The sequence below is a fragment of the Triplophysa rosa genome, linkage group LG2 (genome assembly GCF_024868665.1).
Source record: "Triplophysa rosa linkage group LG2, Trosa_1v2, whole genome shotgun sequence".
Lineage (NCBI taxonomy): Eukaryota > Metazoa > Chordata > Actinopteri > Cypriniformes > Nemacheilidae > Triplophysa > Triplophysa rosa.
This window is the reverse complement of record NC_079891.1, coordinates 24,697,643-24,712,010: the sequence shown is the minus strand read 5'-3', so window position 1 is coordinate 24,712,010 and position 14,368 is coordinate 24,697,643. Positions and strand designations below refer to the sequence as shown.

At 35.7% G+C, this 14,368-nt stretch overlaps 1 protein-coding gene across 3 annotated transcripts; it reads left to right on the top strand.

Moving 5' to 3' along the window:
• Window positions 1-429: 429 nt before the first annotated feature.
• On the top strand, window positions 430-14,250 carry stxbp1b (syntaxin binding protein 1b). 3 transcript variants are annotated; one of them, XM_057352914.1, is made up of 21 exons: window positions 430-598; window positions 2,717-2,819; window positions 4,133-4,182; window positions 4,543-4,624; window positions 4,739-4,815; window positions 6,992-7,070; window positions 7,150-7,253; window positions 8,754-8,902; window positions 10,130-10,214; window positions 10,375-10,505; window positions 10,648-10,755; window positions 11,334-11,394; window positions 11,476-11,541; window positions 11,648-11,728; window positions 11,809-11,947; window positions 12,172-12,281; window positions 12,421-12,525; window positions 12,604-12,689; window positions 12,783-12,937; window positions 13,140-13,266; window positions 13,438-14,250. In XM_057352914.1, exons 3-20 carry the CDS (start codon window positions 4,138-4,140, stop codon window positions 13,247-13,249), a joined length of 1,773 nt encoding a protein of 590 aa, XP_057208897.1. In that variant the 5' UTR covers window positions 430-598; window positions 2,717-2,819; window positions 4,133-4,137; the 3' UTR covers window positions 13,250-13,266; window positions 13,438-14,250. The 3 variants fall into 3 exon arrangements, with proteins under 3 accessions (XP_057208897.1, XP_057208905.1, XP_057208887.1); XM_057352922.1 differs by lacking the exon at window positions 2,717-2,819 and having other exon boundaries at window positions 430-607; XM_057352904.1 differs by lacking the exon at window positions 2,717-2,819 and having other exon boundaries at window positions 431-598; window positions 13,438-14,249.
• The last annotated feature ends 118 nt before the right edge of the window (window positions 14,251-14,368 follow it).

Genomic DNA, 14,368 nt, shown 5'->3' with positions numbered 1-14,368 from the left:
TGCAACCATGTTGAATTGCAGAACCTTAAAATGCGAGCACTGTTAATGCAATGCATCTTTTTTCAGTTAGTGCTATTCAGCACGTGTTTTTGCTTCAAACACATTTGTCTCTATTTTACTTCCATATCGGAGAGACAGGCCGTCTTTGTTGCCCTCTAGTGATTTTTTTCTGTTAGCGCTGTACGTTCTTGTGTCATTATCACATACAGTACATACCGATAATATAGGCTACCGATTCCCCTTTCGTTTTTTATTCAGTTTCATGATGGTGATATAACATGCAACAAAATTACTTCTAGGTAAAATAGCTGTGTCCGGGTAAAACTTGCGTCTGAGTAAAAATAGGCATTATCTAAACACGATTAAATGAAAGAATTATCGTTTGTAGTTTACAGACACGCGCAGGCTCTGCCTTTGTTAACTGTGGAGGCGTTTAGTGCGGGATTACGAACGACGCAGGCAGCACGTCCCATTTGCACCAACTACAGCTCTGCCCTACGGAGCGCGCGCGCACACATACTGTTGTCGAGGATAGAGAGCAGAGTGAGCAGGGGGGACAGGATGGCATCTCTTGGACTCAAGGCGATTGTCGGCGAAAGTAAGAAATGTGTGGTTAAAAGTTGTTACATTTCTTGCAAAGTTCTCTGTGATCTTTCATAAATGTTTCATTTTTAATAATTGTTGACATCTCTGTTGAAATGTGTGTGCCTGCGTGTGTAGGTTAACATTATGTGCTTTAGTAATATTACTAAAGTATTTTTTTCCGTGGCACATAAACTATGTAGTTTGTGTGCCACAGTTAGTGTTAGTTTGTGTTAAAATACAGAATAAATGACAGGAATCACGTTTATTTTGGATTAAAAATTAATACATTATACTAAGTGAACCATTTATCTTGTCAGTCTACCGAGTTTCTCGCTCATAACATCGGATAATATCAGTCGATATCTTTGTAATGTGTGTATATATTTAAATCTAAATAAATTGTCCTTTTGTTGTTAAAGCACACAACCATTGGAAGCATTTGCGACATACACCCACTAATCTGTGTAGTCCATTGAGATTACGTTTCTCGACCTATATGAAGGTCTGTTCTGTTGCTTGAAAAATAGTCGTTAATGCAGACAGGACGGTTCATATTAAAATGACGGAGAAATACAAATAACTTTTGTTTAATTTGAAACACCTAACTGCTTACTTTTTCGTATCCTATATTTTTAGCAGATGTCTTTTCAGGCATGTGATTTATTAAGTATGAGAAAAATGGAATAGCATGATTTCTTTCTAGAAAAATGGAATAGCATGATTTCTTTCTAGCAGTCACTGGATTGTAGATTTATCTGTTTTCAGTTTGAAAAAAAAAATGTTACTTGAAAAGCAACTCATACAAGCAATCATATTCGATGTGTTAAACTCTTTTCTAAAATGTCTTAAATTAATTAATTATTTTTACCACAAACAGCCTTCAGTCACGCCATCTGCCCTGTGTCATTCTCTCCTATTGTTTGTACTGCCATATACAGTATAGTGCTGGTGTTGATGAAAGTTTCCAAATTCCACTTTTTGAATGAAGAAGATATACATCTGTTGCCCACAGTATTTTATATGGACCATAATTCAGCAGTTAGCAATAACATTTGTGAAATTCTTACTTTTCAAACTGGAGGTTGATTTGTTGTTTGACATTTTCAGTAATACCCTATGATGTTCATCACAAGTTTATTTTAATGCAGCAACACCTCCAAGTGCTAGAACTGACAGATCCTGCATCAGTAATAGCTGTGAAATGTGTTATATTACTGCAGAAAGCTAATACATTTGGGATCTCTTGATTTAATGGAGATTTATAGAAGCCAGTAAAATAATTATAGCTGCTTATATGGCCTGTGGCATGTACAATAGAGAGAAACAAAAATCTGCAGAAAAGAGAAAGACAGAAAGTGCGAGAAAGAGAAAAAAAAGAGTGACAAAGAGCTGGAATGATGGAGATGGAGGGAGAACAAAAATAGAGAGGCTGGTGGTGTAAGAGGATTGGGAAGAGATTAGACCTGTGATTGCTGTGTCCCTCTCAATAGAGAGAATATCTTTTTAACCTTACATTTAAACTTCAGACTCAACATTTGTCTCATATTTGATGTCACAAAAGATTTGGATGGTACTGTAGAGTTGTTTTCTTTCTGACCATTCACTGAAATGAAAAAACAGTATATTTATTAGTTTTTCTTTAAAGCTAAATTCAAACACACACACACATTTAAATAAAATCTTCTCATTATAACACTGAGTGACATTTAAAAACCAAAAATGTTTAGGTTTGTTTGCATTTTTAGTCTCTAGAGGCAGTAATGCTGCTGTGAGAAGACTGATGAGAGAAGAGTCAGATTCATACATCTGCTTGATAACGTCAGCAAACTCTGCACAGTTGCCACATTGGAACGTGTGTGTGATAAAGTCTGTTTGAATGTATTACCATTCACTGTTTAGCACTTTAATGTTATAGTTCTAATAATGATACTAATCAAAACCTAAAAAAACAGCCATCTCAAACAATTAGCATTGTAAACAACATTAATGCTAAAATTGAATTTACTGAACAAGTGGATGGTTTACAATAAGAACTGTAAGTTATTTGAAGAGTATATTTTTATTATTTTCCAAAATAATGTTTTTTATTGTGTTATCATGTTTTTGTTGTGTTTTATTCCCGAAACCGTAGTGACTCTGTCGGAGATCAATTGTTTGAAAGTTGGCTCAGCAGTCTAACGTTAGTTGATGACGCCACACAGGTGGTGGAGTAATGACGTCTACTAATAAATACTGTACGTTCAGATCTAATTAATGTCAAATTCTTGCTGCAAATAACTGCATTTAAGGAGTACTCTTGTTATTCTATTTTTGTTATCTGTTGTTTTATTTCACGATATTTAATTCATTTATAAGTGTCCTCCTACGGCATTCCGCCCAGGGATTCCCCAGGGTCCTAGAGCACGCAGGTCATTTGCATGCGCACCTTTCAAAAAACAAACTAAAAGATGTAAAATTGAATTTGTATATATTTAGAATGATGGATATGGAATGCACTGCATGTCGCTTGCTTACTTTTATCAAAAGCTTTGCATGTAAGTCTACATGTCAATAATAAGGAACCATGCTTCTAACCACAGCTCTAGACCTGTAGTTCCAACCCGCAACTTTGCGATGCTGCTTGCGATTGATTGTTGGAAAGACGGAACTTGCGACCATAGTTGGCTAACGATGCTGTGACTAGTGTCTAATAATATACCTATTTATATTTGATTTAATTTATATCATTAATTTATATTATTGTTTTATAGTAAAATAATTGTATTAAATAAACAATTTGTTGAATTTTGTTGTATGGTAATTTAATTTAAAAAAAAAAGTTGAATGGTTCCTGTATTTTTGCCGCATTTAAAGAAAACGTATGAGACATTGATATCTAGCGGTTGAGCTTGGTATCGCAGTCTAAATATAAAATATTGGAGAGGTAAGTTTAGCCAAGTAACGGTTCTTCTCGGTTTCTTTTGCTTGTTATCAGAAATAATCTACAGACACTCCATTATTTGCTAATGTGTACCGGAAATTAAGGGCAGTCCATGAACATGCGCATGCACAGTAACGTTTGTTTATGTTGTTGCTTTAAAACCGTCTATACAGTTTTAGAATCTGAATGCACAATGAACTAACACACGGACTTGTATTGACATCAACTAACATTAACAAGGATTATTAAATGTTAAAAAACGATATTACTCGTTGTTAGTTCATGTTAGCTTAAGCATGAATTAATATTAACAAATACATCTTATTTTAAATTGTTACCCTTTTTATTATTAACTTAGTACTTCTATTATTTGCTAATTTTATATAGTCTCTTCATTCCTCAAAAATTAACTCACCTTGGCGTGACTATGATTTGAGGAAGATTTGCTTGATCTTTGAACTGGTTGTACTAAATTACTTATACTGGTCTAGTTGTTAGTGTTTAGATGGTTTGGCTCCTCCAAAACCCCTCACCAAACCTGACCAGTCTGAAAGACCAGCTTAGTATACAGTATAGTATATACCAGAGTCTATGATGTTTCTCACTGTGATATTTTTCATCCCTTAGAGATTATGAACGATGTCATTAAGAAGGCGAAGAAGAAGGGAGAGTGGAAGGTACATATAAATCTCACCCTCAACTTTGCATTACCAAAACACTTCTACTGTCAAATATTATTAAAGATAAATAATGTATTATGCAGCATTTGTCTAAATCTTCCTATAGCTTTGATTATTAAAGGATCTAAAAAGTTGTACTCTAGTGTAAAATTAAGCCATATTTTTTGAAAAGCCTACCTTAGACCAGCGTAATTGTTTAAAAAAAGTTAGCGGCACAGGTTTTGATATTTGGGCAGTACACCAGCATTCAAAATCCAACAAATACTGATAACCAGTTACTATATGCTGGACTTGTAGTTAACAGGGATGTGCTGTTAAAAATGTGTTCCATAGATAATGAATGCTGTTCTTCCTCAGGTTTTGGTGGTGGATAAGCTGAGCATGAGAATGGTCTCATCCTGCTGTAAAATGACTGACATAATGTCTGAGGGAATCACAAGTGAGTTTTACTCCTGTATAGATGCACATAGAATGATATACTACAGTATATAGCTATATAGAAAGTTGATTTGCAGTTGTTTTGATATGCATTTTCTCCTTGTTATTTCTCCAGTTGTTGAGGACATAACCAAGCGACGTGAGCCTCTTCCTACCATGGAGGCCATATATCTCATCACTCCATCTGATGAGGTTACATTTGTTCTCTATGTTTATATACTGTATAGGCCACTTCACTAGAAGTCAGTTTATTATTTTACTTTTAAGTCTTACATGTATGATTAAATCTGAAATATATATATACTGTATATTGAAACATTTGTGTGGTGTTAGAAAACAGGAACAGGAAGTTCTTCTGGACCAGCGTTGTTTATATTATCCGCAGTGTTGGGCAAGTTACTCTGAAAAAGTAATTACTAGTTACTAATTACATATTCAATAGTGTAATTAAATTACTGTACAAATTACTCTCTCCAAAAAGTATTTAATTACTTAAATTAATTACTTTCTATATCCTATATCAACCTTGATTAGTCAAGTGATTCAAGGACAAACATGAAACGACTCTTACTTCATTCAAATAAATAATATAAAACTACTTAAAGTATTCTTATTAATTGACCAAAGTATTACAAATGTGAGAAGGATACATTAAAGCATATGTTTTAAAGTTAGACTTTGAATTTTGATTCAATTCCACAGTTGCGAACACATTACACACAGAATTTAGTTCAATTACATCATTTAGTCATTTAGCAGACGCTTTTATCCAAACCATCAGAAGTAACTGTAATTAAATTACAGGAAAAATAACTAATCCCTTACTCTACTTTTTCAAGGGGGAAGTAATTAAATTACAGTAACTAATTACTTAGTAACTAGTTACACCCAACACTGCTTATCCAAAGTGGTTTATAGGCTCCATAGATGTAAACAACAGAAGCACTTCCTGTTTTTAGTTTTTAACATTACACAAATGTGACCCTGGATCACAAAACCAGTCTTAAGTAGCACGGGAACATTTTTAGTAAAAGACAAAAATACATCGTGTGGGTCAAAATTATCGATTTTTCTTTTCGTCAAAGATCATGTTCCATGAAGATATTTTGTAAATTTCCTACCTTAAATATATAAAAACTTTATTTTTGTAAGTGGATGGTCTGCCACAGTGCTCCTGATTAACAACTTCAAAGGCAATTTTCTGAATATTTTGATTTTTTTGCGCTCTCAGATTGCAGAGTTTTAAATGGTTGTATCTCAGCCAGATATTGTCCTATTCTAACAACTCAGATATCTATAGAAAGTTTATTTATTCAGTTTTCAGATTATGTAAAATCTCAATTTCGAAAAATTGACCATAAAACTGGTTTTGTTGTCCAGGGTCACAAATGTTAGAACAACCAACAGAGTTCAACCAACAGTACTGAATAAAAATGTTAAACAAATATCTTTGAGTTAATTATATATGTGAAATAAATTAATAAAAGTGAAACAGGAAATGCTTCTGGACCAGTATTTATGCCTTCTAAATAAAACTAAATTTGCATACACAGGAAAATAGTTATTACTTAAGTCGCTAATAAATGGAAATGCTATCAGTTGGGTTTTTTGTGAAACAATTGTACAATAAATCACATGCACTAATAGAATGTTATTGCATGGTGTTAAAGAGTCAATGAATGTTGGGGAAAATACAGGGAAATACATTAACTGTACCTTGCCAAGATTCAAGTCACCCATAATTTAAAGCTAAATTTATCTATAGGTTGAGTAGGTCTCCTTATTCTAACCAAAAGACACTGAGAGTTTCCTTATTACTATAGGATCATGGTTATGTGTACACACACAATATAAGTCACTAGTTCAAAATTCTGCTCATAATGCACAACACCATAATTGAGGCACAACACCACATTTGAAAATCTTCCACAGTTACAGATAAATCTTTTTAAAAAGCAACTAAAATACAAGAAACTTGTAGTGGCTTGTTAAGATATTCTGGGCCCTTGAAGGATTGTTCACCCAAAATAGAAAATTCTGTCATCATATACTCACCCTCAGATTGTTACAAACCTGCATAAATGTCTTTGTTCTGATTAAGACAAAGGAAGATATTTGGAAGAAAATCAGTAACCAAACAGATCTCATACACAATTGACTCCCATAGTATTATTTTCCCTACTATGGCAGTAAATGGGGGATTAAATCTGTTTGGTTACTGACATTCTTCCAAATATCCTCCTTTTTGTTCAGCAGAATAAAGACATTTATACAGGTTTGGAACAACTTGAGAGTGAGTAACTCATAACAGAAATTTCTTTTTTTCATTTATCCCTTTAAATGATCAGCATGTCTTTGTTTTCAACAGTCAGTTGAAGGCCTCATCAATGACTTCAGAGACCCCCGTAATCCCATATACAGAGGAGCCCATGTGTTCTTTACAGATGGTGAGTGTTTGCATTCAGATCTGCACAACTGTGTTCTTTAATACGTTTGTGCTATGTCTCACTCTGTTTGATTTCCCAGCAATTCCAGACTCTTTATTCAACTTGTTAAGTAAATCCCGTGCCTCCAAACACGTAAGGACACTGACTGAGATAAACATCGCCTTTCTGCCCTATGAGTCCCAGGTAAATCTGTTGGATTTCTATAATAAGTGAGAGATGATGCTTAGAAGGAAGTATTGAGGTATGGGTGGGTGGATGCACGAGCTCTAGATGTATTGTGACAGAACATTCGAGAGAAGCTTTGGTCATTCCTTCCTGGTGCATTCAATCCTCTGCTGTTGCCCTCTATAATTAATCCTGCATCCACCCTCCCTGTCCCAACCCTAATCCCGCTTCCTATTGGCTAAGGTGTCATCGATGAGTCACTAGGCAGCCAATGAGAAATGGCCTGGATTGTGCGGCAGGGTGAATTTGGTTGGATATCAACAGGGTTATGTTTATGTGACAGATGGAGGAGTGTGTTCAGGCTAGTGTGTTAGGATAGGCAGAGAGAGATGAGTCTGGAAACTGATATGGATTATAGGTCAAATTGAGGGAAGGGATGAGGATAGCGCATGTTTTACATGTTACTGTACATGGCAAACATGCTTAGTGGACAGAACACATCACATACATGCAGTGGCAGTCAAGGCAAGTGCTCATGAGCAAGCCATTGATGAATCAGTATTGTCAAAGAGGATTATGGGATATATACAGCCTAAGGCTGTGTTCAGACTTGACTTCTTTATTTGACAAGAAAAAGTTGACAAAGGTGCTTTTTTAGCAGCCGAACGTCATGACTTCGGAGGCAGCCCAGAGAAACAGATAGGCAGCGTAACGGAAGTCTATTTGAATTATAAACAGAGAGCATCTTTGCATTAACTAATCACATATTTAAAAACTACAATACTAATTTCTCGCTAGAAATGCAATCAGAAGTTGTTGAAAGTGAAAATTAAACTTACATTTATACAAAACTCTGCTCCAACGGACGTTTCGGCCGGCATTTTATTTTTTCGAGCTTGAGCCTTCTCGACCAATCACATTCCTTGCTGGTTGTTATGAAAACGACAGGTCTCTTGTCATTGGTTAGCTGTGAAAAAGGAGCTTGACGTAGGGTGTTTTTTTTCAGAACATTTTAACTTTTTTCAACCTCAAAAGATGCTCGCTGGCACTGGTATTTAAAAAACCACTCAGGATGTTTTTTGAAAACACAGTTTACTCCACAGGATTATAATGTAAAACAGACACTAGCAGCTTCAAAAAAAGAAGTCGAGTCTGAACACGGCCTTAGACATTTGGTTACTTTCACTGTGATATCTGTGCACTGGTTTATTACATTGTCCATGTCCTAACCTGGTGTGATGCAACACGTTTCCACCTTCAAATAATTTGTCTGTCCACATTGAAGTAAAGATACATATACATATAGAAATATAGTCACAATGTATTTGATGTTTACTGTACGATGACATACTGTACAGTTATGAAGAGCAGGATTAGGACCAAAATAATTTTTGTTTTGCCAGCTTAAACATTTTTTTTGAAGGCTGGCAGAGCACAAACTTTGAAAACTATTGAATTATAATCCACAAATCCGTACTGAATACTAAAATTGTTGCTTTGTTGTTCTCTGGTGCCTAGGTGTTTTCAGTGGACAAAGCAGATGCCTTCCAGGACTTCTACAGCCCGTTTAAAGTCGACGTGAAGAACCAGTTGTTGGAGCGTTTAGCCGAGCAGATAGCCACCCTCTGCTGCACACTAAAGGAGTACCCAGCTGTTAGATACAGAGGGTGCGAGACTTCTCGATGCAAAACATTTTTTGGGGATTGGTTTCAACGTGGTACAGAGGAATCTGAGTTCTTCCATTTTAAAAGGAAGTTTTATTGTTTTTTTTCTGTATGACATCTAAAAGTACACTTCCATAATGTACGTACAGTACTCTATTGTAACATACATTTTTTACTTGCACTTCTAGAGACAGTTTTAAAGCAACAACTTAAACGTTACTGTGCATGCACGCTTTTGTGGCCCAAACTTAACTTCCTGTACACATCCGCAAAGAATAGAGATTATTTCCGAAAACAAGCAAAAGAAATAACAAGTTAATTACATTAGCTAACAAGTTAAAAGAATGTCTAGCCAGTATTAATTTGACTTACTAGTAGAAGAACCGTTTAGCTAAACTTAAATGCGACAAATTCAACAAATAGTTTATTTAATAAAATTAACATACAGTACAATTCAACAAATTGTTTATTTTATAAAATTATTATACAATAAAATATTGATATAAATTAATATTAATATAAATCGATTAAAATATAAATAGTTATATTATTAGCCACTAGCCAGACTGATAAACAAACACAGACCGGAAGTTAACTTCGGGTCATGCGCCTGCATCTGATGAAACCGTCTATTCATAGTGTCTCAAATCAGCACAGTTGAATACAGTCTACTTAAGTTTATCTTAGCAAGTACTAAATACTAATATTTTGCGATATTTCAGAGGCAAAACAAAATTTCCCCATGTTTTACTGACCCTCATGGCATCCTAACTGAATATGACTTTCTTCTTGAAGAATAATGCAGTCGGAGTTATATTACCACGTATCATTTTTCTTCCAAGTGGTAGAATGGGGGTGAATGGGGAACAGTTTTGAAGCTCCAAAAAGTGCATCTATCGATCAAAGAACTGCTCAACACGGCTCCGTAGTCTTAACAAATGTCTTCAGAAGCGAATCGATGCGTTTGTTTAAGAGAACTATCCATATTGACAGCGCTATTCACTTATGAAATAACATGAGTAAATGATGACAGAATTTTAATATTTGAGTACAAATTTAGTGCAAAAAAGAGATCACGTTAAGTACATTTAAGTGTTATAGTGCACTTATTTCACAATGGTTTGATAAACGGTCATCTGGGAATACAACATGAGAAATATAACACACATAACAATGATCGATTACATGTTTGTGATTTCAAAAAGTACTATATCTTGTTGTCTATTTCAGAGAGTACAAAGACAATGCCACCCTGGCCCAGATGCTACAAGACAAACTGGATGGTTATAAAGCAGATGACCCCACTTTAGGAGAGGTGTGTGTGTGTCTAAGTTTATAGCACATCTTTTTTGTGTGTCTCAGATGATAAAAATAAACAGCCTCTGGCTGGCACCAGTGACCTTAATATCTCACTGTCTAACTTTAATCCTTTGCTTTACTGTTTTGCAATCCATCTTTGCCTCTCTCTTTCATAGGGACCTGATAAAGCTCGCTCGCAGTTATTGATTCTGGATCGAGGTTTTGACCCTGTCTCACCACTTCTGCACGAGCTCACATTACAGGCCATGGCCTATGACCTGCTGCCCATTGAGAACGACGTCTACTCGTAATAACTCCAGCAGTTCTTAATATCTTAGAGTTTCCTATTTCCTGAGGTCACTTCAAACAACCCTCTACCCATCACATATACTCTGCACATTTATATTAGAGTTAGTCGGTGTCCTTGATGGTGTGTGTGTGTTGATCAGGTATGAGACCAGTGGAATGGGTGACACTCGTATGAAAGACGTCCTGTTGGATGAAGATGATGACTTGTGGATGACCCTGAGACATAAGCACATAGCAGAGGTGTCCACGTAAGTCTGAAGAAACAAAGGTCAATGTAAACTAAAACAAATACAGAAACAAACAACTGATAATACAATTTTTCCATTGATATAAGGGTCTATGATGTATAATGGTCACTCATGATGTGGTGTGCCCCTTAATAACTAATAACTGTATTAAACTAAAAATAAAATATCTAATTTCTGTGTCCGAAAGATAAATCACTGATACAGCATGCTTAAGTAAATGTTTTTTTTTTGTTTTTACATTTTTATCAGTTTTTTTACTTTAATAAAATACTAATAAAAGAATACGAAAGAAATGCAAACACTTTGTTTCTAAACATTTGAAATACTGAGAACTTGTAAAAAAATGTTACGGCCAATTCATCTAGATCAAAAACACAATTTCTGCATTTGTGTAAACCAAATTCTTAATATTTGAATAATTGCAATATATATATGACTATTCTTTGTATTTTAAAATGGGCCTGTCGAAAATACTTATACCTCAGTGACCCATAAACAAAAAACACAATAAACTAAAGTGAAACCGAAAAAAAGAAGTTTTTTTGCATATCAATAATATCCCCATTTCTGTCTCCCAGGGCTGTCACTAAATCGCTTAAGGATTTCTCCGCAAGCAAAAAGATGAACACAGGAGAGAAGGTGTCTTAAATATCTCCGTTCCAACCTGAACTAGCATTTCTTGATTTTTTCACTATAACTTCATATTTTTGTATCCCACAGACCACAATGAAAGAGCTCTCTCAAATGCTTAAAAAGATGCCACAGTACCAGAAGGAGTTAAGCAAGGTATGGACACATTTGACAGAGTATTCATTTGATTTACTGTTCATGTTTAGGTCATTTTGCACCAGCAGATATGTACAGTAACGGTCACTCTGTATTCTCCTCACAGTATTCCACTCACCTGCACTTAGCTGAAGACTGTATGAAACATTACCAGGGCACGGTGGACAAACTCTGTCGTGTCGAGCAGGTAAAGCTCATCTCTGATTGGTCCATCTGCTTTAACGTGACTTAACTTAATGTTAAGAGTGTCTGCCTGCAACGATGCAGGATCTAGCCATGGGCACGGATGCAGAGGGTGAGAAGATCAAAGACCCCATGAGAGCTATCGTGCCCATCCTACTCGACGCCAGTGTCACCATTATGGACAAGATTCGTATTATCCTGCTCTATATCTTTCTCAAAAATGGTGAGGAAACGTCAAATTACAGTTCCATCAGATTTCCTCAGGTTGTTGGTTTTGTTGTAAAGGGGGGTGTAGCGGTTGTTACAGTAAATTCAGTTGATACACATTCATTACTAATATAACAGTGAACAAAACAGTGATAATATGAGGCTTCAAAGGTTTGAGAAGCATTTTAAAGTGTATAATTATTTCTGTCTGACCGTGTGTGTGTGTGTGTGCATTAACAGGTGTGTCAGAGGAGAATCTCTGTAAACTCCTTCAGCACGCACAGATACCTCCAGAGGACAGTGACATCATCTCGAATATGGCTCATATGGGGATTCCTATCATCTCAGAGGTGAGCGGTTTCTTTTTACTGTTCTCTAAACAAACTAAACATATTCCCCTCTTCCGTTTAATACCTCAAACAGCCCAGAACAACCAGACTACAGCTTGATATGTACATCACAGTGTCTCTCATGTTTATCAATCCACAGCAAGTAACCACACGAAAGGGAAAGAAATCTGACCGGAAGGAAAGAATCAGCGAGCAAACGTATCAGCTCTCCAGATGGACTCCTCTGATTAAAGACATCATGGAGGTGAGTTGTACCGACATTGCTTGGCTCCTGTTTTTATCTGAAGTCTTACATCAATTTCTTCTATTAACATTATGATAGGACGCCATTGAAGACAAACTGGACCCAAAACAGTTCCCTTACATCTCCACACGCACAGCTTCCTCTAAAACCACCACAGCTTCCAGGTAGGACCCATTGGCATGTGATTTCAGTACACAGCGTCCTTTCATTTATCCATTAAAATCTCCAGTGACAATACAATTGCACTTTGTGTTCAGTGCCCGTTACGGTAACTGGCATAAAAACAAGAGCCCGGGGGAGATACGCAATGGCCCACGGATCATTGTCTTCATCATTGGGGGCGTGACCTACAGTGAAATCCGCTGCGTCTATGAGGTCACCCAGGCCAATGGCAAATGGGAGGCTCTTATTGGTAAGTTGCGTTGTCCTGAAATGCCCTTCTTTATACCTCTAAACTATGGATGACGCATCGTTTTAGAGAAAATCATTACAGAATCGCTCAATTCTTGCTTTCTTTAAGGGCTTTTTTGATTTGACTTGTAAATTTCGATATTATATACCAATCCACCCCCTTTTAAAAAAACTCAAAGAGACCTCTTTGACCTTCTGCACAGGGTCCACCCACACCACCACACCTGTTAAATACCTGAAGCATCTGCAGCACCCAGACTTCCTGGACCCCAACGCGGCCCCTGAGGACCAGCTTCTTGCTGAGGATAAGTGATGAAAACACGAAATAAGGTCAGATTTTGTCAGCAAAGACCCTCTGTTTCAAACTTTGGGCGGGTGTATAGATTCTCTCCACAAAATTTGGTTTTACATGTTTTTATCATTTTAAAGTCATTTTTTACCTTTATTAGAAATACATTATTTAGATTGATTTAACATCACTAAAATGTTCTCTCTTTTTAGATTTTGTTGCCATCAATGCCCTTCCTCACCACCCTTATAATCCAAGCAGACTGTTGTCAGTTGTTGTTGTTGTCAACAATACATCTTCACATAGTATAATATTAGGTATGCTCATTCTAAACAGTAGGCTATAGTCAAGTATACTTGCTTATTCTTAACTAGCCAACAAAATATCTTGTCAGCTAAATAAAATATACAGTGACAGTGTGCGTAAGTGTGATAATAACATAAAGGACATATGTAATTCTGCTTCATTTCTATGATGGCTTCTTCAGACATCATTTAGCATTTTTTGGTAACAAGGGAGCAGTTAATGTTTAGGTGTAACTCACTGGTAAAACAAAAAATCATGTAAATACTCCCAGTGTTGTTGTTTAGCACAGTCCAAGCAAATTCTGCTGCCCTGAGTGATTTAGTTGTAAAGATTGCTTTCTTTTACCTGCTACGCACCGGTGTGATGTATGTGATCATGTTAATATTAGATGTGTATTGTCAACCACTCTGTGTGGTTTTAATGTTAGTCATTTGGAGCATAGTTATTAGATTTGTATATAGAGTTGTCATATATTATAGAGTAAAACATATTTCTGTGATGTATACTGTCATTTTAGACTTTTGTTTTTTAAATGAAATTTAGTACTTATCAGTTTTGTATTTTGTGCAGTATGTAGTATTTTTACTTTTTATGTTGTGATCTGTTATTTATTTAAATAAATGTATGCAACGTATACAGTATATAGCATACATATGGCATATTTCATGTTCTGAGCTCTATTAACTGCAAACATTTGTGTTGTGCATTGGTGCGATCAAATAAATTGCTTTATTAAAAATTAAAATACAGTAAACTAGTGTCAGAATCTTAATAAAAACCAAAAGCGTCATTTTATGACAAGGCAAAAACTACATACAGAACAAAGTTCGGTCGGTT